The following is a 22,712-nucleotide window of genomic DNA, read 5'->3' as shown; positions in this document are numbered from 1 at the left end:
TAAATATGTATAGCGATCAAGTGAATGGACAAACAACGAAATAGTGCGCATTTAAAGAAACGTCAGACTTAGTGAGATTGCCATTTGCACAAATTCACGTGTAAATATGTACAGCGATCAAATGAATGGACAAACAACGAAATGGGTGGCATTTAAAGAAACGTCAGACTTGGTGAGATTTTTTTTGCTCCCCTTGTAATTTTTTTTTATATCACCACAATTCCATTGCCACCATTAATTTAATTCCAGTATACAGTAACTTTATCGCAGCCTCTGGGCTACAGTACTATCATGTAATTAAGTGTAAAGGTGCAGCCGATGTTTTATTTCGCAACTTTTGGAGGCAATGAAGCTTTCCACTCACGATGGGCAGGCTCCAGAGGCCACTCTAAGATAGAGATAATATCGAGAATTTTGTAACCATTAATCTTATCCGCACATACAACTACACCGCGCGTTTATGGCAGAGACACCAGCAACTGGACACCAAAACAAATATAGCACGAATTACACACATATATAAAAAAAACCGAAAATCAATGAGATGGGAACTATTTTGCCCGACTCATCACCACCCCCCCCCCCCAATTCGTTAATATATTCAGTGGGTGGTGGTGGGTGGGGGGTGGTGGGGGGTGGTGGTGGGTGGGGGGTGGTGGTGGGTGGGTGGTGGTGGTGGGTGGGGGGTGGTGGTGGTGGGTGGGGGGTGGTGGTGGTGGGTGGGGGGTGGTGGTGGTGGGTGGGGGGTGGTGGTGGTGGGTGGGGGGTGGTGGTGGTGGGTGGTGGTGGTGGGTGGGGGGTGGTGGTGGGGGGTGGGGGGTGGTGGTGGGGGGTGGGGGGTGGTGGTGGGGGGTGGGGGGTGGTGGTGGGGGGTGGGGGGTGGTGGTGGGGGGTGGGGGGTGGTGGTGGTGGGTGGGGGGTGGTGGTGGTGGGTGGGGGGTGGTGGTGGTGGGTGGGGGGTGGTGGTGGGTGGGGGGTGGTGGTGGGTGGGGGGTGGTGGTGGTGGGAGGTGCCGCTCCGCGTTGGAGGCGGAGCACGCGCGGAAGGCTCCAGTCCGGGGCTCTTCCCGGCTCCCGTGGAGACTGATTCCTGCCACTCCTCGCATCCCCTCGCTCGCTCCCAGTTCGAACCCTGACCCCCTCCCACCACCACCGCCGCAATGCTGCCTGCAGGTTCCACCAAGTTCCAGGCTCCCTCTGCAATGAAGCCAGTGAGAGGTCGAGGCGGCTTGCCGGCCGCGCTGTCGTCGGGGCCCAGGTCCCGCGTCTTCGCCGCCGCCGCCCCTGCAGGCGGACAGAAGCTCACGCACCCGGGCAAAGCGATCCTGGCCGGTACGGGGACCCCCCCCCCCCCACACACACCCCCTACACTACCCCCCCACACACACCCTACACTACCCCCCCCCCCCAAATAAAACCACTCCTTGCCGGTACACACGGCTCGCTCGCACTGGCAACACTCGCATCGGTGCACCTAACACTCCACGTGGTACTGCTCACACTCGGCACTGCTCACACACACACATCACACACACACATTACACACTCACTCACATCACACACTCACATCACACACTCACATCACACACTCACATCACACACTCACTCACATCACACACTCACTCACATCACACACTCACACACATCACACACTCACACACATCACACACTCACACACATCACACACTCACTCACATCACACACTCACTCACATCACACACTCCCACACTCACATCACACACATCACACACTCACATCAACAACCGCCATTCGCCACTAAGTGGCGGTGACGTCACCACGACGCTTGTGCCAGGCCATGTGCACCTTGAGGCCACGTGAAGTGTCGAACGCCCGCTGACAGGAGGTCACGGGGCAGACCCAGGTGCCACGGGTCGACTGACTGAGATGACTGCCTGATGCACCACCTGTGCCCCCTACTGTGCCAACCTGCTGTGCTTTAGCACCCGGCGCTCCGCTCGTTGTTGTGAGCGTCGCTCCTCCGCCCTCCGTTGTTGTTGGAGGGCGACTGCCTCCAACTGCCCAGTAGCATCCTTCACGAGCCTCCTCCACAGAGGCCGATCTTGACACCGCTGGTACCAGTCATCGGCAAGTCCACTCAGCTCCACGTCCTCCTGTACCACATCACTCCATCTCTTCTCTAGCCCGTGCCGCGACAGCTTAGCCCCCTCAATCCGGCCGAACAAAAGCTGTTTCGGCATGCGGTGGCTGGGCATGCAGGCTACATGACCCAGCCATCGCAGCCTTGCCCGCCGGAGGAGCTCACCGATGGGACCTTGCCCAGATCTTTCAAGGATTTGTGAGCTCCTCACATAATCCAGTCTGGTTAAACCCAGGATGGATCGTAGGCAGGCCAGCCTAAATGTTTCTAACCGGCGAAGATGTTCCATTAGGGGGGTCCACGTTTCGCAAGCGTAGAGAAGGGAGGGAATGACCGTGGCCGAGAAGACCTGAAGCTTAGTGCGGAGCGACAGACCAGGTAGCTTCCACACAGCGTTACGCAACCGATGAAAATATATTGCCGGTCGACTGATTCGGAGTGAGACCTCTGCTGTTAAACTGGAGCCAGTCATAAGCACACTGCCCAGGTATGGGAAACTCTCCACTCTCTCCACAACTGCCCCATCACCGATTGGGAGTTGTGGGGGTGGAGTGTCCGATGGTACAAAATACCCAGGCAGGTGCTTAGTTTTGGTGGGGCTGATGGTAAGGCCCCACCTCTTAGTGGCACGCTCCAGTCTCAGCAGCAGCGCCTCCAACTCCTCCTCTGAATGTGTAGCTATTACCAAATCATCGGCATACATAACGTGGTTGAGCAATAGGGAGCCATCCCTTGACCGCACCCAGGCATCGATCAGCCTCCCATTATATCTGTACCAAATGGAGATTCCCCCGGTACAGCTATTGAAGGCTTCACGAACTACGTGGTCAAAATAGATGTTAAATAATGTGGGAGCCAGAGGCCATCCCTGTCGCACCCCAAGGTGTACAGGGGAATGGCTCTGACTCGCACACACTCTCACATTCACATCACACTTGATAGACTTACTGCTGACGCACTCACGTTCTTCCGGATGCTGTCACGCTCCGAGTGGTAGGCAACAACGTTCACACTCCCCGGCGCTTCCGCACAACATGACTGTCGCCAAACACTCCCCCTGTGTAACACTCCTACCCGGTGCACTCATTCACCCTTCTTCCCATCACTTCGTCACACTGTCTAGTAGTAGTGCTACTGTCACACTGCTCACACTTAACGCTACGTTGCCGTACTGTAAATCTCATATCGGTTACATTCGTGTTGGGTGCTGTCCGCACTTCTGATGCACTCACACGACCACACAGTTTGTTCCAGCTCTGTTAAAAGTCAGGGGCGAGATGTTAAATGCCTTGCCTGGTATGCAGGAGGTCGTGGGTTTGACCCTGACCCCTTGCATATTTGGAGTTTGCGTGTCTCTCTCTCCCCGTGGTCGCGTGGATTTTTGCTCGGGGTCTACCGCTTTTTTCCTTGCTCCCCTCCGCACATTTAGAAACGTGCGTTTCGAGTATTTGGCCGCAAAACATTTCCACACGATACGCCAGTAAGTTGTGGCCAGGGGTCGCTTCGGCAAACTAGTAGCTACATCGCTCTAAATATAGTTAATAGTTCTGTTGCAGCCTTACGCATTCACTGGTGGTGTCCCCTCATCCACTTCACGTGCTCTCATGCTGCATGTGATGCCCACCACCACTCATAATCGTCTTAACAGAGTTAATTCAGGGTCATTAATACTCTTTGGTTCTATTGGGTAAAGTCACGTAGGTGAAAATATTGTTATTTTATTTTCACCTACGTGACTTTACCCAATAGAACCAAAGAGTATGGATCCTAGCAGTCACGAAAGCTTTAAATCCAGGGTCATTAAGTTGGTCTGTTTCCCACATTGGAGGAGCTTCTGGAGGTGAATAACTGCGTCGACACATAGTCTAGAATACTGAGGTCTCATCCACATGGCACTGTTTACACATCCCTGTTAGAGTGAAATCAACACCCAGGGCATCCGTGGTTGTTGCTCGCTGGTGCTGCGATGTGGCTTTAGTATTGCATTCTAATGCAATTCTATACCTTGTTTTTTTTGTGTGTCTAAGAGTCAAAAGGTGTAAGGCCCTGCAATTGCCTGCTCAGGCCACTGCTGGCGGATGGGTCTCCACTAGATGGAGCTGTAGAAAGCGTCTCTGGAGTGTATTTGGCCTCCTCTTCCCCAATGCCTTTGTTGTGTCCCGCTGTGTCTTATTGCGCACGCTGTGACACATGCTGTGGTGACTATACTCGGAAACATACGCGGAACCCCATTCTGTGTTTTTCTCACAGAACTGCAACATATTTTGTGGGTGGTTCATGAGTCAATTGGCCTTCGTCGCCAATATTATTCGGCAACATTTGTGAACTCTTGACCGGCTTTTGACCTTGATGCGTCCGATTTAGCAGAGCGAGGCTTGTCACACATGGCACTGGATTAATTGTGCACACCGCAGTGTATTCAGTATATGAAATACGTAATTTGGCAAATATTACACATTGAAGGGTGTGGGGGGAGCTTCGTGGTTAAAAGCAACACTTCCTGCAAGTGAAGTGTCTAGTCCAATATAGTGAAATTTGGCAAATATTTTTCAGCGTCTTACAGACTCTGTCTGTGCATCAGAAAAACAATGAAGAGCGGGAACGCACCTCACCGGCTAACGTGCAGACAAACCTTACTACCTGTCGCAGCAACACGTGGTAAAGGGGCCGTCCATAAATGACGTCACGCACCTAGGGGGGGGGGAGGTCAGACATTTGTGACGATGTGTGACGTGGGGTGGGTGGGGGGGGGGGTTTGAGAAATGTGACGTCACATCAAAATGCGCAACTTTAAATAAATATAGAATTGTTATAACAACACTAATTGTTATAACAACACTCCTACAACATCAGAGTGCAGCGCCACATTAAATACGCACTACAATGACAATAATTTAAAGCGATTTGAAGCATGTTTTATATATTTTTTGGGGGGGGGCAGAGCTTTGTGACGTCATATTCGAGGTGGGGGGGGGGGCTGACTTTTGTGTGACGCCGTGTGACTAGGGGGAGGGGTAAAAAAAATCGTCCAAAATCGCGTGACGTCATTTATGGACGTCCCCTAAACCGTGGCGCGACTCCATGCGTGGCCAAATGGCCTAATGGAAACTCCGTTTCCACTCCGCTCTCCAGTGCGTTATTAAACAAACACAATAATCTTTGCACAACTTCTCACGTACGACCGTCACAAATCCTTCCCGACAAAGTTCACCGCTCGCGCGGCGTTCGTGCAACGCTACAGATGTCTTTTTTTTTCTGCAGATGTTCACGCGTTATAACAATTTAACCTGCCTATCTGCTGCATCCTCCCAATGAGTCGGTTGCGTGTGACGCTGTATTCTACTTTACATGTTTTGTGTTCTCACCTGTGTACCCTCTTGCGAAATAGGCACATTGCCTCAATGGGTTCAACTTGTCTAAAATAAAGGACATTTGGCAATGCATGTGTGCGTGTGGACTTAAATGCGTGCCGTGATTTCCCTTTGCGTAAAAATCTATATATTGCTGCGCTATAAAGTGCATTTGCCGCACATTCATCATCATTCACGTATTTGCAGACATGGCATTGTTCAGTGTGCAATATTGGTCAACAAGTTGTAGCTGTGTGCCAACTAAGAACAGCTGTCAAGGGTACACGAGGGCAGGGAGGCGTAGTGTGGAGGTGTGTGCTCTAAATTAGCACCAAATGGACAGTGGAACCTTGGTTGAAGGACTTCCAAAACGGTCATTACAATTGCGTGCCACACACGTGCTTCTGAATCAGACTCGTCAACATTCTCATCATCATCATCGGCCACGATCTACTGCTGGATGAAGACCTCGCAAAGCCGGTCATTATGCGTGGCACGCTCAAAGCCCACTTTTAACTTGTATTTGCAAACAAAAAGAAAAAAAAAGAGGACTCGCACGAAAGGGATGTGTGAACTCATCATGATCACCAGTCACGATCGAACCACTGCCGGATGAAGGTCTCCCCAAGCTGACCCATGGTCCCTTCGAGGGATTTGTCCGACCCAAACCAATTCACTTTTGTCACGTATATATGCTCATAAAACTCAAGCGATTGCTCGCCACAGGAATGTTTTTTTTTCCTGTGTATGAGAAGCGATGCTTTTATGCATGTATTGCATGACACTGCACTTTTTCCTGGGCTCAAAAATAACATTGAACGAGTTATCAAACCAGTTGCGCAGCACTTGTACAGTTGACTAGTTGAGCACAAAAGGCCCTCTCTGCCTTTGTCAAATACAAAATGTGTAGGCGTTGGCAGTGGTTAAAGGGAGATGATTTCAAAATTTACCATAAATAACTTAAGCATCCAGTAGAATTTGCATAATTGTAACGGTACATGTAGTACGTAGAGCGTCCTTGAGGGTTTGCTAAATTTTATTTCCATTTAAAATATTGAAAATGTTTTAACTGCATGTTTAATGCATTGCATTACCTTTATGGACATTGCATCACAGCGTAGTATTACCATTACAGTCACAACAGTTTAAATATACATGCGTATAACGTCATTGAGACATGTTGTGCAAACGCTAATATCCATAAATATCCTATCGTAATTAAATTATTTGATGGCATTGCGTTAATAGTACGCTATAATTACAACAGTACACACACAAGCCATGGATTTAACGAGGCCGCTTATCTAACCGATAATTCCTATTGTGCATCACAATTTCGTGCCTTGCGTCATCAAATTAACTTAAAAGCTGCCGGGTCTGCCGTTGGATGACCACTTATGCTGATGAATAATGATTTGGCTAAAACTCTGTTATGGGGGTGCCATGCATGTGGCAGGATGACTTGTGGTGTGCGGGGAGTGGTAGCGCAGGGGTTAGCGCACCCCGATCACGGTTTAAAAGCAGTGACGCTTATCGGAACCGGTCCTGGGCCTCCCCTAGGTCGACTCAGCCTCAAATGAACACCTGGTGCGGTGTCTCAACATCGCCACTGGGGAGACAAAGGCGGCCGTGCGTGGTTTATGGCCACCCACCCACCACCCCGCTTCGTGCCTCGTTCCGGCCTTCATAGCTTGCTACTCGTTCACAGCACTTGCCCCCCCCCCAACAGTCTAAAGGCTACACGGGGCGTCTGTCTTTGTGTGGTGGTGGTGGGGGTGGTGTGGGTGTGGCTGTGGTCGGCATGGGTCTGGTGGTGCGTGGGTGCCTGCGGCTCGGTGGTGCGACGCGATTGGCTGCGCGCGTGGGCACGAGCTCGCCTCGCCTCACTCTCTCCGCCAATGAGAACCGCGCCCCATTGTGTAAACATGAGGTGGGACCATTCTGTGCTGTCACGTGCTCTGCATAATGACGATGCGGAGAGAGAGAGAGATGTACATACGGCACATGTGCCAATTACACACAGACTGTTCGTGTGCCAATTACACACAGACTGTTCGTGTGCCAAGTTAATGAGGTTAATCTGGAAAAATGCCGAACGTTACACGTATATCGGGGTCCCCATTGGTGTATAGCAGGGGCGGGAAACTTTTTTTTCTGCCAAGGGCCATTTGGGATCTTTACAACATCATTCGCGGGCCATACAAAAGTATCAACTTAAAAATTTGCCCTGTTATATTTGCTCAAACATTTCATTAACTCGCCCCTAATGCGATGGCTGGAACTGCTTCTCTTTGGCGAGGCGTGGTGATGATGTTAGCCGGTATTGACGATGTTGTTACTACTCGCAACTGCTTTTCCAGGTTTGCTCCCTAGATTTATTGAATTTCGAGTCCCGCCTGCGGTTGCCTTGACAGGGCCAGAAACCAAATTATTTTGCGGGCCTTATACGGCCCGCGGGCCGGACGTTCCCCACCCCTGGCACTGTATAAGGGTAGTCTTTCAACTATTATTCACGCACGCTAACTGGGGCTCTAGCCCTGGTATATAAAGAAGGGCCATTTTTTTTGTACTAAACAATGGCCATTTCGCATTGTTTTCCATCTAGAGCGGTGTTGGGGTTTTGTTATTTATGCTTATGCGCCACTGCCTTCGTATTGTCAACTATGTTTTGGTTCAATACGGTATGTTTGTGTGTTCATTGTATGTTAACTAGGAGCTGTGGCGTAGTGGTTATCATGCTGCTTTATAGACTCGGTGAACCAAGTTCGATTCCCACTCACGGCCAACATCAGTGACGAAAACTTGACCAGTTCTTGGCCTCCCCTAGGTCGACTCTGTCTTAAACATGTACCTCGTGCGATGTGTAATCATCGGCACTTGGGAGACATGTTGACTTTGGGAGACATGCGATTTGGCCTGCAGTGTGCCAGCCTTTAATAGGCGCTCACTAACAACAGCACTTCACCCAAAAGCCTGTTAAAAGCTCTATGGGGAATCTTTTGTTTTCCCATTGTGATGGATGCATGTTCCTTTGTGTGTCGTGTACCGTATTTGTGCATGCGCTGTACATACTGCATAAGCATACATGTCGATTTCATATTTATATGGGATTGCTACAGCATTTTTTTTATAGCCCTTTGTTAGTCCACTGCTATAATAAGCCTTCCCACACTGTCAGTTATGGGGGTTGTTGTTTGACCATACGTCACTACTTTGCTTAGTATTGGTTGGTAAGTAGGGCGTGACAAATATACGAAATGATGAATACAAGGAAATGTTTATACTGGTAGGAACGAAGTTGTAAACTGAGTGTACCAGCCTGCAATAGATTAATGTGTCCGTCCGTCCGTCCCCTTTCAATACTTTAACGAAGTGAAATCTCGTGCTGTTGGGTGTAAAATCAGCAATAGACAGCGCAGAGACTTGATATGTCTTATTGCACCCAACATTTGGAAGTCACGTAACAGGAATGCATAACAATGTCATAAAATTGCGCAAAATTCCAATGTTCCTACCAGCCCACCCTGCAGGGACCTGTTATTTACTACTTGACTCATTGGTTTTAAATAAAATCCAACCTTGCATGTTATTTTTCTTGCATTTACCACGAAATACTGTCAACGGAAATCTAGGTGATATTTTAACAATAATATTACACGGGGGGTACGTTTCCTACGATGGGGCCGCTATTTTGCGTTACCCTTTTAAAATGCATCATGTTGATTTGGGAAGCCCAAAAAAAAAAAACGACTTGTGTAGGCTTTTAGAAAATGAAAAGGCCGCTTTTATTGCCACCGCCAGCCCACCAGGATTGCATTGCCTGTGCTTGTGGAAATAATGTAAATGCCACGGCAGTGATTGACAGCGTTGACCACGTTTGTTCCCTCGACCTTTAGCCGGACTGACACCGCAGCCTGGGTTTTTTTTCTGACAGTTGCCCTGACGTGTTGTCGGCTTTCACAGACACACAGCCCCCCCCCCCCCCTAAATGTTTCCTCTCCACCCTGTGATATAAATCAGACTGCCGATTTTATGCCAAATTGACTGCCGATGTTTTATAGGTAATCCATTCGTCCGGAGAGCAAGTGCTCACGCCATATCAATTTTAATTATTTCATGTTGATGACTATGAAAGGTTGGCTTGATATGAATTGCATCAGCGCACTGGGTACGAAATGAAATTTTGTTTTTTTGTTGTTGTTGTTGCTGCAGGTGGGATCGCCGGAGGAATTGAAATCTGCATCACATTTCCGACCGAATACGTGAAAACGCAGCTGCAGCTCGACGAAAAAGCAAACCCGCCACGCTACAAAGGCATTGGTGATTGCGCACTTTAAGATAATCTTGTCTTCGGGTACTGCGCAAAAGCCGTTTGAAATTGAATTACAAAAATGGTAGTGGTGGGCACTGGCCCATTTGGGGAAAAAAAGCCACACGTCACATTAATAATTTTATTAAAAGTGATTTGTTGCTCAAATGAGCAATGAGGTGATGCTCATCTCCTGTTTAAAGCCTTTAGCCAGTGGTGTAAATTTCACATTCCTATCACGGGGATGGTTATATCCAAAGGACAGCCATTGTTGACTTCCCCATAAAGTGGTGTCAAAGTTTATGAACTCTAGAGGGATGCTGAGCAGAGTCAATCCAAACGACGATTTGAACTTGCTTACGCCTCATTGTGGACTGCTCGCTCGACCACGAGGCTACTTGCTCTGATATAGTGCCGCCTTATCATTACCACTTCTGGCTAATGGAAATATATAGATAGTAGGCTTACATTCCATGCAACGGCCCTTTAGAGAAGAGAGTAAGATCATTGCCCGAAATGTCAGCCTACGACACATGTAGCCTGAATGATGAATGTTTTGACCGTATTTTGAATTATCCCAATATTGAGTTATTTTGTTGACTATCAGAGTTTTAGTTGTATTTACATAGCACCTCAATGTTTCAGTCACGTGTTGTTTCGTCTGTTAATTATGCTTACCGAGGAATTTGTGTTCCCATTTTAGGCGATTGCGTTTCTCAGACAGTGCGGGATCATGGGATCAAAGGCCTCTACCGCGGCCTCAGCTCGCTGGTCTATGGCTCCATACCCAAGTCTGCAGTCAGGTATGTGAGATGACCACCATCCTCGATTAATCCACTGTTGGATGAAGGCCTCACAAAGCCATCGCCATCACTCATGATCCAGTAATTTAACAATTCAACGGTTGCGAGCCACTAACTCTACCACTGAGCCACCTGGTTGGTTATTCCGAATGCAGAGAAACCTTTTACAACACTAGAATGGGATGATCGCCGATGAACGGGACTGGTTACAGAATAGGAGCCAAATCAAGGAACCCCCAAGAGGACAACCACGACGGAGATGGAGCGACGTGATCAACTCGTGTGCAGGAGTGAGATGAGGTTGTGGATTTGTAAGAATTTTACAGATGCAGACAGTGTGCGGGGGAGGCCTTCCATCCAGCAGTGGATTGTCAAGGGACCGGGCTTGTTGTACATCTGCAGATACTGTATACAAATTGCATGCCGATGTTTACAGCCACTGAGCATAGGGTTGCCGCAGGGGGGGCCGAGCGTCCCCACGACTGAAGGGCTGAGTCTTGTTTATTTAACATTGACCGTGTCGAGCCCTCCCCCAGAGCATTGTGTATTTGTGTATGGCACCCCCTTTAAATAAGGGTTGTGTAATGTTTCCTTCAGCAGAATGGAACAAGTGAGATGGAACATATGAGACTGACGATGCAAAGTAGCAGGCATGTAACGACGCATTAGATTCTTACGCTCCCAATTCATGCATGGAATGTGCGTGTGATAATTGATCATCTACATTTTATGTAAATTATATGCAAATGGGAGTGTTGCATTTATATCAATGGAGAAGAAAATAAAAACTATACAAATGAGACAAAAAAATGAGAAATACAAAAGACACAATTAAACCAAACGCAAAAAAATATCGATTCCATTCATCTTGACGATTCATTGAATCGTTGAGGCGTGGTGTAGTGCTGATGAAATGTAACGTGTGTACAAACTGGGACAGTACGAACAAAAAACTAAACGTAGCCAAAGCTTCAAAAGATTCGTCACCCTAAATTGTGATGGTGTATTGAAGCACATGAATCACTGCATGCCTAAGAGCTATAGTCTTTCTACAGCAGTGTGATTTTGTTTTCTCGGAAGGCCTGGCAGTTTTGTCATGAAAGACATTCATTATTTCTTCTTGCCTGTGGCTTTCGGCCATATACGCATTTCAAAAGTCAAAACAATTAAAGTGGTTTCTCAGAATATATAGATGCAGCTAAACTACAGATTCAATGAAAACGGTTGCTGCGAATTCTTCATTTTAAAGAAATCCTACTCTGCGCTATCTTTTGACTGTATCCTCTGGAAGCCCAGTCGCAGCCCAATGTAATGGAGCAATTGCATTGCACTGTGGCTGCGGCAGCAACGCGTGATAGTCGCTCGGTCACGAGAAACGTGCAATGGGTCCGAGATCCCTCGCCTTCGGAGTGGATAATCAATTTAGCTGATGCTATTCCGCCTCCACATCGCTGCTTGTTCCGGTCTGCGTTGATTTATAAGAGGAGGAAACATTTAGCAATTTACTCGAGCAGGGCATTTAATCATGACATAAAATTTCTGCAAGCTTCAGCTGAAAATAGGCAGGTACATATATATCAAAAAAATTTAAGCTATTTTATTTGACCTTCAACGGATATGTTTTTGTTTGGCATGTTTTTCAAGAAAAGTGTGTATCCTTTTAATAAAGGTCACAGAGAAGGGTCAAACATGAAGGGTAGAATTTTTTAAAAAGAAAATAAGATTAGCTAGCTGCAGAAATGTTTTACATGTGTGGCTGTGTACACAGGATGCCACGGTGGTGAGACGTTAATGACCTCACCTGGTATATAGGGGGCGTGGGTTCGATCTCGACCCTGACGCCTGTATTTTTGGAGTTTGCATGTTCTCCCCGTGGTCGTGAGGATTTTTAATCCGGCTCCTCCGGTTTTTCCCTCCACATTTAGAATCAAACATGCGTTGAAAGTATTTGGCTTGCTCTAAATTTCCACATGATAATCCACTTTGTTGAGCTCTCATATGTGGCCAGGTTGCATCTGAAAAAGAGTTCTATAGCTCAGTGGGCCTTACCTGGTAAAATAAAAAAAAATAGTTTTGTTTTAGAAAGACAAGCGTGTGTGCGGTGGCTCATCCTTGTTCTACTTCTGGTTCTGGAGTAAAAAAAATCAGAATACAAGATGCATGTTTCAATCAAACCATCAAATAAAATGAGTAAACCTGCTATTCGTTACATTCTTATATTGCAAGGCTGTTTCACAGACGAGTATAGTCTGCCACTAGGGGGCGATGTTGCTTTGTAGTTTTACCCAATTTGGTAAGTTGCAGGTAATTTTTAAAATTTGGACCGTGATACCAGCACACATGGCCTACTCTTCTTCGAATAATATCACGGGATTTAAAAAAAATACACACAGTATTAACCGGGGCGGCCGCCACGCTGAACCATGAAACTCTGTTCATGGATATGCAGATGAATGATGGGACCAATCGTGGCTGCACATCGTTTTCCTCCCTTTGGACAGATACGGACTGAATCTTGCATTTAATCTTTGGACAATCACAGACTGAATCTTGCATTGTGTTTGGACAGACACGGACTGAACCTCGCATGGTATCTTTGGTCAGACACGGACTAAATCTTGCAGTGTATCTTTGGGCAGACACGGAATGCGAATCTTGCATTGTGCCTCTCATCGTGTGTCGTCTACATTCTCTCTTTGGTTTCCTCAATACGTTTGGATAGTACATTGGAGCAAGGCTTGTGTGCTCTGGAAACATTTCAGGCGCCTATTTTTGCACTCCCGCAGGTTTGGAATGTTTGAATTCCTTAGCAATCACATGCGGGATGACCAGGGCAAGCTGAACAGCACACGTGGCCTCCTGTGTGGGCTGGGAGCCGGCGTGGCCGAGGCTGTACTGGTCGTGTGCCCCATGGAGACCATCAAGGTATGGGCATGCACTCACGCCGCTGTCCGTTGCCTCTCTTGTAGCTGCTTGTTACAAAACAGCACTCTTCCACAAATAGCCTTTTCATGAGCTACATCCATCACCCCTGTGGCTTGGTTGGCCAACAATAAAGTTTCGTCACAGTTGCAATCACTTGAAATACATTATTGTGATCGTTATTATCATTCAGGATTCTTTGCTGTTGCTGAACAATAGTTGTTGAATTTTTTTCACTGCTCGAAGTGGACGGCACTTAATTTTCGATGTTCTTTCGCTTTTCAGGTGAAGTTCATTCATGATCAGTGCTCTAGTAATCCCCAATACCGTGGCTTTTTCCATGGCGTGCGAGAGATCGTGCGGCAACAGGGTAATGTGTTTTTTTTTAATTGCACTCTTATAATAATTATGATTGGAGCATTTGGTGGTCACGCCATTCTTATAGTATATGGTGATTACGGAAGTGCTGTTTCACAGACGGTGATAGTATGCCAGTCCGGGGGATGGGGGGGGTGGGTGATATTATGATGTGGTTTCATCCAATTTGTTAAATTGGATTATGACTCTGGCACACATGACCTACACTTTTTTTGTCCAATAACGTCACGGATTCTTTGAATGTCTACTGTGAAGCAGGTGACGCATATTTATTTGGGCATCACGGTGGCAAGATTTTAGCTACCTCGCCTGGTATGCAGGAAGTCGTGGGTTTGATCCTGAGCCTGATGCCTGTTGTATATTTGGAGTTTGCATGTGCTCCCCATGGTCGTGTGGATTTTTCTCCGGCTCCTCCGGCTTTTCCCTCGACATTTAGAATAAAACATGCATTTAGAGTATTTGGCTGCTATACATTTGCACGTGATAAGCCACTTCGTTGAGCTATAATCTGTGGACAGGTCGCTTCTGAAAAAGAGCTATACAGCTCAGTGGGCCTTACCTGGCAAAACAAAAAAATAGTTTTGTTTTCATAGTTTATTTGGTTAATACATCCACAGTAATAACCAGGGTGGCCAACAGCTTTGAACCATGAACCCCCGCAACACCAAGTTAAACCCACTACCGCTCGGCCATGTCACAGCGCTTTTGGACTCTATTATAATGAACATGGCGTTAACCGTAATAATTGAAAGTAATAACCTTCACGTTCATTGTACAGCAGTGTATTAAGTCCAAATGTGTTGTTCCAATTCAGGAATAAAGGGGACGTACCAAGGTCTCACTGCCACCGTGCTCAAGCAAGGCTCAAACCAGGCCATTCGATTTTTTGTCATGACGTCACTCAGGAACTGGTATAAAGGTACTGTTTGTATGTTTTGTGTAATATGTTGAGTGCATTTGTTTCTTAAGCAAATTATTTGTAAAAAAAACGTTTTTTTGCTAAATGTACCAACCGCACTATCGGCATCATGACGTTGAAAGAAAAACATTCAGATATCTTGAAAAGCAGTGCATTACCTAATTTTTTTTTAAATAATGCTCCGTGGAAATAGACATTGCAGAACTATTCCTGCGAGCCCTTCAAGGGACCTATTTTATCCACGCGCCAGGGGTGCATCTTGCTGCAGAGAAATTTTCACTGCATGGGCTGTCAAAACTAACATTTAAACATGATTTTTTTTCCAAAGTTCAGTCTAATAAAATTAAGAGCTATATTTAATACGATTGAATGTTTGTGTCTTGTCGTTGGTAACATCACCGAGATCATCAATAGGAGACCATCTGCCAGACCCTTGATATTAATTAGTCGGAAAGGTGAGGCCACTTTTTCCAAGATTCGATGGCTTTAAACGTTGTTCTAGGAGACCAAATGACACGTTTTCAAGTTTTTCTTGGCTCTGAATGATGAATCTGGTTCAGCCATCTCATGAATACGCTGTAGAGAATCGCAACCGAGCGAGAGAGCGACATGACTTATAGTGATCTTCTAGAAGGGATACAATGCAAAAATTTGGCATGAGTCTATGCTGATAGTAACTCGAAAATGTAGGGAATTATCAAAATAGATGTTCTGGAGGTCATGTACTGTTTGAAGAATCCATTTGGAACTGTTGTAGAGCAGTTTATTTCCCTGTGCTAGTTTGTTGTCCTTCCCCACACCTCCAATTAACATGATTAGCTACGTATGGTGCGAAAAAAATTCGACACGCATACATACAGTGAGGGAAAAAAGTATTTGATCCCCTGCTGATTTTGTACGTTTGCCCACTGACAAAGAAATGATCAGTCTATCATTTTAATGGTAGGTTTATTTGAACAGTGAGAGACAGAATAACAACAAAAACATCCAGAAAAACGCATGTCAAAAATGTTATAGATTGATTTGCATTTTAATGAGGGAAATAAGTATTTGACCCTTCTACAAAACATGACTTAGTACTTGGTGGCAAAACCCTTGTTGGCAATCACAGAGGTCAGACGTTTTTTGTAGTTGGTCACCAGGTTTGCACACATTTCAGGAGGGATTTTGTCCCACTCCTCTTTGCAGATCTTCTCCAAGTCATTAAGGTTTCGAGGCTGACGTTTGACAACTCGAACCTTCAGCTCCCTCCACAGATTTTCTATGTGATTAAGGTCTGGAGACTGGCTAGGCCACTCCAGGACCTTAATGTGCTTCTTCTTGAGCCACTCCTTTGTTGCCTTGGCCGTGTGTTTTGGGTCATTGTCATGCTGGAATACCCATCCACGACCCATTTTCAATGCCCTAGCTGAGGGAAGGAGGTTCTCACCCAAGATTTGACGGTACATAGCCCCGTCCATCGTCCCTTTGATGCGGTGAAGTTGTCCTGTCCCCTTAGCAGAAAAACACCCCCAAAGCATAATGTTTCCACCTCCATGTTTGACGGTGGGGATGGTGTTCTTGGGGTCATAGGCAGCATTCCTCCTCCTCCAAACACGGCGAGTTGAGTTGATACCAAAGAGCTCAATTTTGGTCTCATCTGACCACAACACTTTCACTCAGTTGTCCTCTGAATCATTCAGATGTTCATTGGCAAACTTCAGACGGGCATGTATATGTGCTTTCTTGAGCAGGGGGACCTTGCGGGCGCTGCAGGATTTCAGTCCTTCACGGCGTAGTGTGTTACCAATTGTTTTCTTGGTGACTATGGTCCCAGCTGCCGTGAGATCATTGACAAGATCCTCCCATGTAGTTCTGGGCTGATTCCTCACCGTTCTCATGATCATTGCAACTCCACGAGGTGAGATCTTGCATGGAGCCCTAGGCCGAGGGAGATTGACAGTTCTTTTGTGTTTCTTCCATTTGCGAATAATTGCACCAACTGTTGTCACCTTCTCACCAAGCTGCTTGGCAATGGTCTTGTAGCCCATTCCAGCCGTGTGTATGTCTACAATCTTGTCCCTGACATCCTTGGAGAGCTCTTTGGTCTTGGCCATGGTGGAGAGTTTGGAATCTGATTGATTGATTGCTTCTGTGGACAGGTGTCTTTTATACAGGTAACAAGCTGAGATTAGGAGCACTCCCTTTAAGAGTGTGCTCCTAATCTCAGCTCGTTACCTGTATAAAAGACTCCTGGGAGCCAGAAATCTTTCTGATTGAGAGGGGGTCAAATACGTATTTCCCTCATTAATATGCAAATCAATTTATAAAATTTTTGACATGCGTTTTTCTGGATTTTGTTGTTGTTATTCTGTCTCTCACTGTTCAAATAACCCTACCATTAAAATGATAGACTGATCATTTCTTTGTCAGTGGGCAAACGTACAAAATCAGCAGGGGATCAAATACTTTTTTTCCCCTCACTGTACATGCTCAACCACACATTACCACCTGGGTGTTAGCCCAGAGTTCTCAATTACACTGGCTTGGTGCCGTCACCCCCGAGCTACCGAGCCACTTTCCAGCTTCATATTTTCCCCCGAAGAACGCATCCCATACGATTTCACGTTTGTGTTTGCTATTGCCCGACATTTCACGCAGGTGACAACCCCAACAAGGAGATCAACCCCATCGTTACCGGCGCATTTGGTGCCACTGCCGGGGCGGCCAGTGTCTTCGGCAACACGCCACTCGACGTCATCAAGACTCGCATGCAGGTCGGGTTTCAGAATTAAAAAAAAATTGTGTATTCTGTTTTTCACAACAATACAGAAGCAAACAGAACGGGAAGACACGTTTGCTGAATGCACGTGTTTAATCACGGTGTTCTTCAGGCGTGACCTACGAAAATAGGAGGGAAGAGGGAAAACGGCAAGAGGAAGGAGAGGAGAGGACACAGAACATTTTGGAGAGAAAAGTGGAAAAAATTAAGACGTCGTCGGGATGAAGTCACGTAATGGGGCAATGCGTCAGATCAGAAGAGAATCAACAAAGAGAACAACATCTCCCTGTGTGCCATTGATGATCCTTGCGACAGAGCCCCGAACAGAACATTTTGTTCCCACGTCACGATATGGGCCTGCCGCATTTTCATATTTCGGAATGTGGAACGACGTATCCAGATTTTATCTTCCTATGGTATTTACACGTGTGCATCGCTTCTGTTGTTTTTTTGTTGTTGTTTTCCTTCTAGGGACTGCAAGCTCACAAATACAGAAGCACGTATGACTGTGCTTACCAGATCTTCAAGTACGAAGGTCCCAGGGCGTAAGTTTTACCGTGTCACCCTCGGATTATTGCGCACGATCACATTTAGAAGTGAGATGTGATGCTGCCGTTCTATAATGGGTCAGCAAGCTGAACTTGCAATGCAGAGGTCGCATGTTCGATCTCCTGGTGCCGCAGTTGAAACAACGGGCACGTTTCTTCAGTCGCCCTTTTGTCCAAGCTGCGTTTATAAATGGGTACACCAACCATATTTATAATTGTTTCACGAGCACAATTCGTCTGCGACCTGGATAATCCACCACACGTGGTTACCCATGGAAAAAGATAAATCCAGAGTTAATTGCACATAGCGTCTTAAGTGCCAAGGATGTCACATCAATTTTGAGATTGTGAACAGAAGGGGGTGGGGAGCTGTCACCTTAAGTTGTGAAAATGACTTTCCCTTTTTTTTTTTTAAGGTTTTTCAAAGGCACGGTGCCGCGTTTGGGCCGCGTCTGTCTCGATGTCGCGATCGTTTTCATCATCTACGAGGAGGTGGTGAAAGCTCTCAACAAGGTGTGGAAGACCGATTAGGAAGCCTTTCAAGGTCCGCTTCGGGGACGAGCCTTCTTGAGGACCACGTGGCGATTCCTGTCGGGGACATTTGAAAACGTATTACGAGTTGTGTAAATGTCCCGTATGTTTACACAAGATAAGAACGTGACTTATCCGAGTGGCTTCTATATCGTCAACTGCCAGACATGGGTACAGGTGCTTATTTCACTTTGATTCGACTTGCACTTTCAAGACATACCATGCAATTGTTATCCCCCACTCTCTTTGGGTTTGTATAATTCTATTGGACCCATGGGAAGAAAAAAAAATAGCTGTGCATTTGGAAAGAAAACTGGAGAATATTATGGAATGTGTAGGTCTGGAAGGACAAGTTGAAGTGTCATCAAAGTGATATTGTACTAAGAGCCCTCTCCTGGCCTTTTTTGAGTAACAATATTTAAAGAGTGAATTGCACTGTGATGCGCATTTGCCAAGCTTCATAACATACCGTGATGTAATTTTTACTGGAAATATTGTACCAATGATATTTTTGTTGACACGTGAAACAAAAAAACACGTCATTTTTTTTTGGGTGGGGGGGGGGGGACTAAACAAAATAAGATTGTTTACCAATTAGGTTTTTACATCGTTTTGAATATTACGTTTTTTGTTGTATTTGGATGAGTAACCGATAACGTGTCTGTTTTAAACATGTTTGTTTCAATATGACCTTTGAATTAAGGACAGACAACGCAATGGTAATTTAAGAACAGATAAATATGCAATTAATACGTTCAGAAGGAACTGCAATACGGTTTTCAAACAATTTAACATCAACTTTTTTTTTTTTACATTTCATATCTGGGTTAGTAATGCCATTTCACGATACATCAGGACAATTGCCTCCCCTTTGTTATCAAGCATGTGGAATTTCTTTGACGAGGTAAGGGATGGGGGCGTCCTTAGAGAAACCCACAACATCTTATTGTGCAGAAAGACGGCTTTTGTTGAGAGTAGGCAGATTAAGTGGAAGAAAAAAAGTGATTTATCAACTTCATTTGTGCAGCCATTTGCAGGGAGATGATAGATAAATAAATGGTCCAATGAAGCTAACGTGGGTAATCTTACAAACAAAAAGCTGGCGATTATCAACTTTTTCCAGGACACCCCTCAGATACAGGGAGGAAATGTACCCTTGATGTCAGAGCCATATTACAATGAAGGAAATGATTTCGACATTAATCGCTATGTTAACATAATACGGTAAAAACTTGGATCGCGAGCATAATTCGTTCCGGAAACGTATTTGTAATCCAAAGCACTCGTATATCAAAGCACTCGTATAACAGTTGTGATCACGTGACGCTCGGCAGACAAAGCGTATACGTGCTACTCGTATTGCAAGACCCTCGCTCCTTTATCAAATTAATATTTAAAATTTTTGCTCGTCTTGCAAAACACTCGCAGACCAAGTTACTCGCAATCCAAGGTTTTACTGTATAGGGGTTTTTTTGGGTTAAATTGCGTAAATATATAAATGTGTCGTTAAACCCGCCACCACCCGATACAGCCAATTAGTAAGGTTTGTCACGTAAACAGAACGTGCCAATTCGTTATTAGAACAGCACACCGGCGTGTTGGAGGGCAAATCCACAACATTTACAATCTGGGTACGATATTTCACCAGTAATTACAATTAGCTTCATCGGGCGATAGCCAGATTTGTGGAGAAATCCTCCTGTTTCGTTCCTTAAATAGAGGGATAGATGTGATGACGTCGGGTGGTGGCGGGTTTAACGACACATTTATATTAACGCGATCTAACCTAAAAAAAACCTATATTATGGATTATATTGGTTGCGAAAGCCTACATGATGTTAACCGTACGTATTTTGATGTTGGGTTTAACATTGAAAGCATTAACTTTAAAAAAAAATAATACAGTTCTGTTTTCAAAGTCCTAAGTGGGGGGAGAGTATGACTTAAAAAAATCGTTAAGTAAAGAAAAAAACATTGCCTACCCGTTCACATGTCGTGAAACTCCAAAGTGCACCTCCATTAAATGTAGAAAAAAATGACCGGGTCATCTTTTAAAATGTGTTAAGTCACCAAAAGTGATCTCAGATAGTTTGAATATGCTGTGTGTCTAAGCTGTGGGCACAACTAATTAATAATGATAATACTAATAATGCTTAATGCGCATTCAGAGGGATCATGCAATGGCATGGTTGTCGGCTGGCTGCCATCAGAAAAGCCATCGCGTGCTGTATAGTGAAACTGAGTGTTTTTAATGAATTGCTCCATCATTGCGTAGTACCGGTGCCATGTTTGTGCTTGTAATGGGGGTGCCTTAATTGTTAGTGAAAAACCATTTTACTACATTGCCAGATTGTTTGCTGATTATTGTACCGGATATCGCTTGGACTAAACTGTTTACACTTCACCAAAGTCGCAAACGGGGTAGTGGTTGTTGTGTGCAGTATTTTAGGTGTCGCAAAGAGTATTGCATATACGTTGGGCTCTCCAGTAGTTTTATTTATGAAACTCAACAAACTTTGATTTTAAGAATCGAAAGAATGCATTTGATTACTGCAGTGTGATGCTGTGCATTAGTTTGTAATCGCAAAAAAAAACGCAAACGGTAATACATTTTCACGAAAACGACTGCTTTATTAAGCCACTGGTGGACGAAGGCTTTCCAACTTAACCACTCTCGGTAACTACGTTATAATCATAAAAGACAAATGATGGGGGGATAATACGTTTAAAAAAAAGACGTTAGATTGCTTTGTAAATCCATTGTTGGATGAAGGCCTTCCATTGCTGTATCGGTGGTGGGCGGTCTGGCCATACTTCGCCATGCTGCCAAGTTCGTATTGGATGGATATCACTCGCCGAAGATGTCGACCGTGGCTGTAAATGTAACTTCATAGTGCAGTGAGCTAATTGCCGTCACCAGATTCCCTCGAGGAACTGACAGCATTACTTGGTAGAGAAAAAAAAAATCTCATGGGTCCAAAGTACTACGATTACAAAAGTCTGTGAAATGTACACGTGCAACGACTCCGATGCCTTTGTTTCGAAACCAAAAAATTGTATCGCATATTTATTAGCCGTTTAATACAAGGATATTCTAAGTAGTGGTGGTCTTCTGAAAAAAAATCCATCAGGAAATCACTGATGATGTACGGAGGCCCATTAAAGGTCTAATCGCCAAAATAAGGTATCAAATTGTTGCTTCGGTTTCACTTAAGACATAAAATGTCACGTTAATACAAACAACGGTTTTTTTTAACTGTCGTATAAAAAAATCTGTTTCTGTCGTCTGACCAAGAAATACTACGTTGATATTTACGAAACTCCAGCCTGCCCTTTAAGGCCAAGACTATTTTTTGCAAATCTCAATATTTCCAGAATGCCAATTAACGAAAACACCAACATATTTTTTCTCTCGGATACAATAACACACACAAAAACCCCTCAAGTTATTAAACATTGTTACTTTGTTATCCAAAAATGTTAATATTCCTCGTTCTCTGATGCGTTTTAAGGTTGTACCGCGTGTTGTTTAGTATCGACTCGGCCTCAAATGAGTACCTGGTGCGGTGTGTACATGTCTCCACTGGGGAGACAAAGGCGGCCGGGCGTGGTGCTGGCCACCCACCCCCTCGTGTGTCGTTCCGGCCATTCGTCGGTGCTCGCTAACAGCACTTGCCCCAACATTCTGTTACAGGCTATACTGGGTGGGGATCTTTGTGAACGTAGCAGAGCCCCAACCGTGACCTGCTAAAAATATTCCCATTGTCGGCGATTCGGAAGGTCAATGGTGTAGTGTTTAACATTGTCATTGATAACGTTGTTGTATGCCTTCATGAATCTGATTAAATAACAAGACTCAATGTTGCATCTTATATTTAGTTCTTCATATCACACCCTGGATCAAAAAACAATTAGCGCTTACTACTCTCTGCTTTGGTTGAGATGGTTTTCTCTCTCGCTCTCATATGTCTATATTGGCAGATGTACATACATACATTTGGCATCTAACCATTGTTTCACTTTAAATGTTTACCGACCTAAAAACTGGATCCCTAGAGTTATAAAATGTACAA

The 22,712-nt window shown here is 45.3% G+C and overlaps 1 protein-coding gene across 1 annotated transcript; it reads left to right on the top strand.

Moving 5' to 3' along the window:
• Positions 1-1,027: 1,027 nt before the first annotated feature.
• Positions 1,028-22,499, top strand: LOC116950202 (tricarboxylate transport protein, mitochondrial-like). Its single transcript, XM_032967805.2, has 9 exons — positions 1,028-1,331; positions 9,681-9,788; positions 10,481-10,580; positions 13,367-13,505; positions 13,788-13,872; positions 14,695-14,799; positions 17,440-17,555; positions 18,032-18,105; positions 18,525-22,499. The coding sequence occupies exons 1-9, from the start codon at positions 1,160-1,162 to the stop codon at positions 18,637-18,639; spliced, it is 1,014 nt and encodes a 337-aa protein (XP_032823696.1). The 5' UTR covers positions 1,028-1,159; the 3' UTR covers positions 18,640-22,499.
• Positions 22,500-22,712: the final 213 nt, after the last annotated feature.

Source organism: Petromyzon marinus, chromosome 38 (genome assembly GCF_048934315.1).
Source record: "Petromyzon marinus isolate PM22_M1 ecotype Great Lakes invasive population chromosome 38, UKy_Petmar_22M1.pri1.0, whole genome shotgun sequence".
Taxonomy (NCBI): Eukaryota; Metazoa; Chordata; class Hyperoartia; order Petromyzontiformes; family Petromyzontidae; genus Petromyzon; species Petromyzon marinus.
The sequence above is the reverse complement of the archived record's forward strand: the minus strand, read 5'-3'. Positions and strand labels throughout refer to the sequence as shown.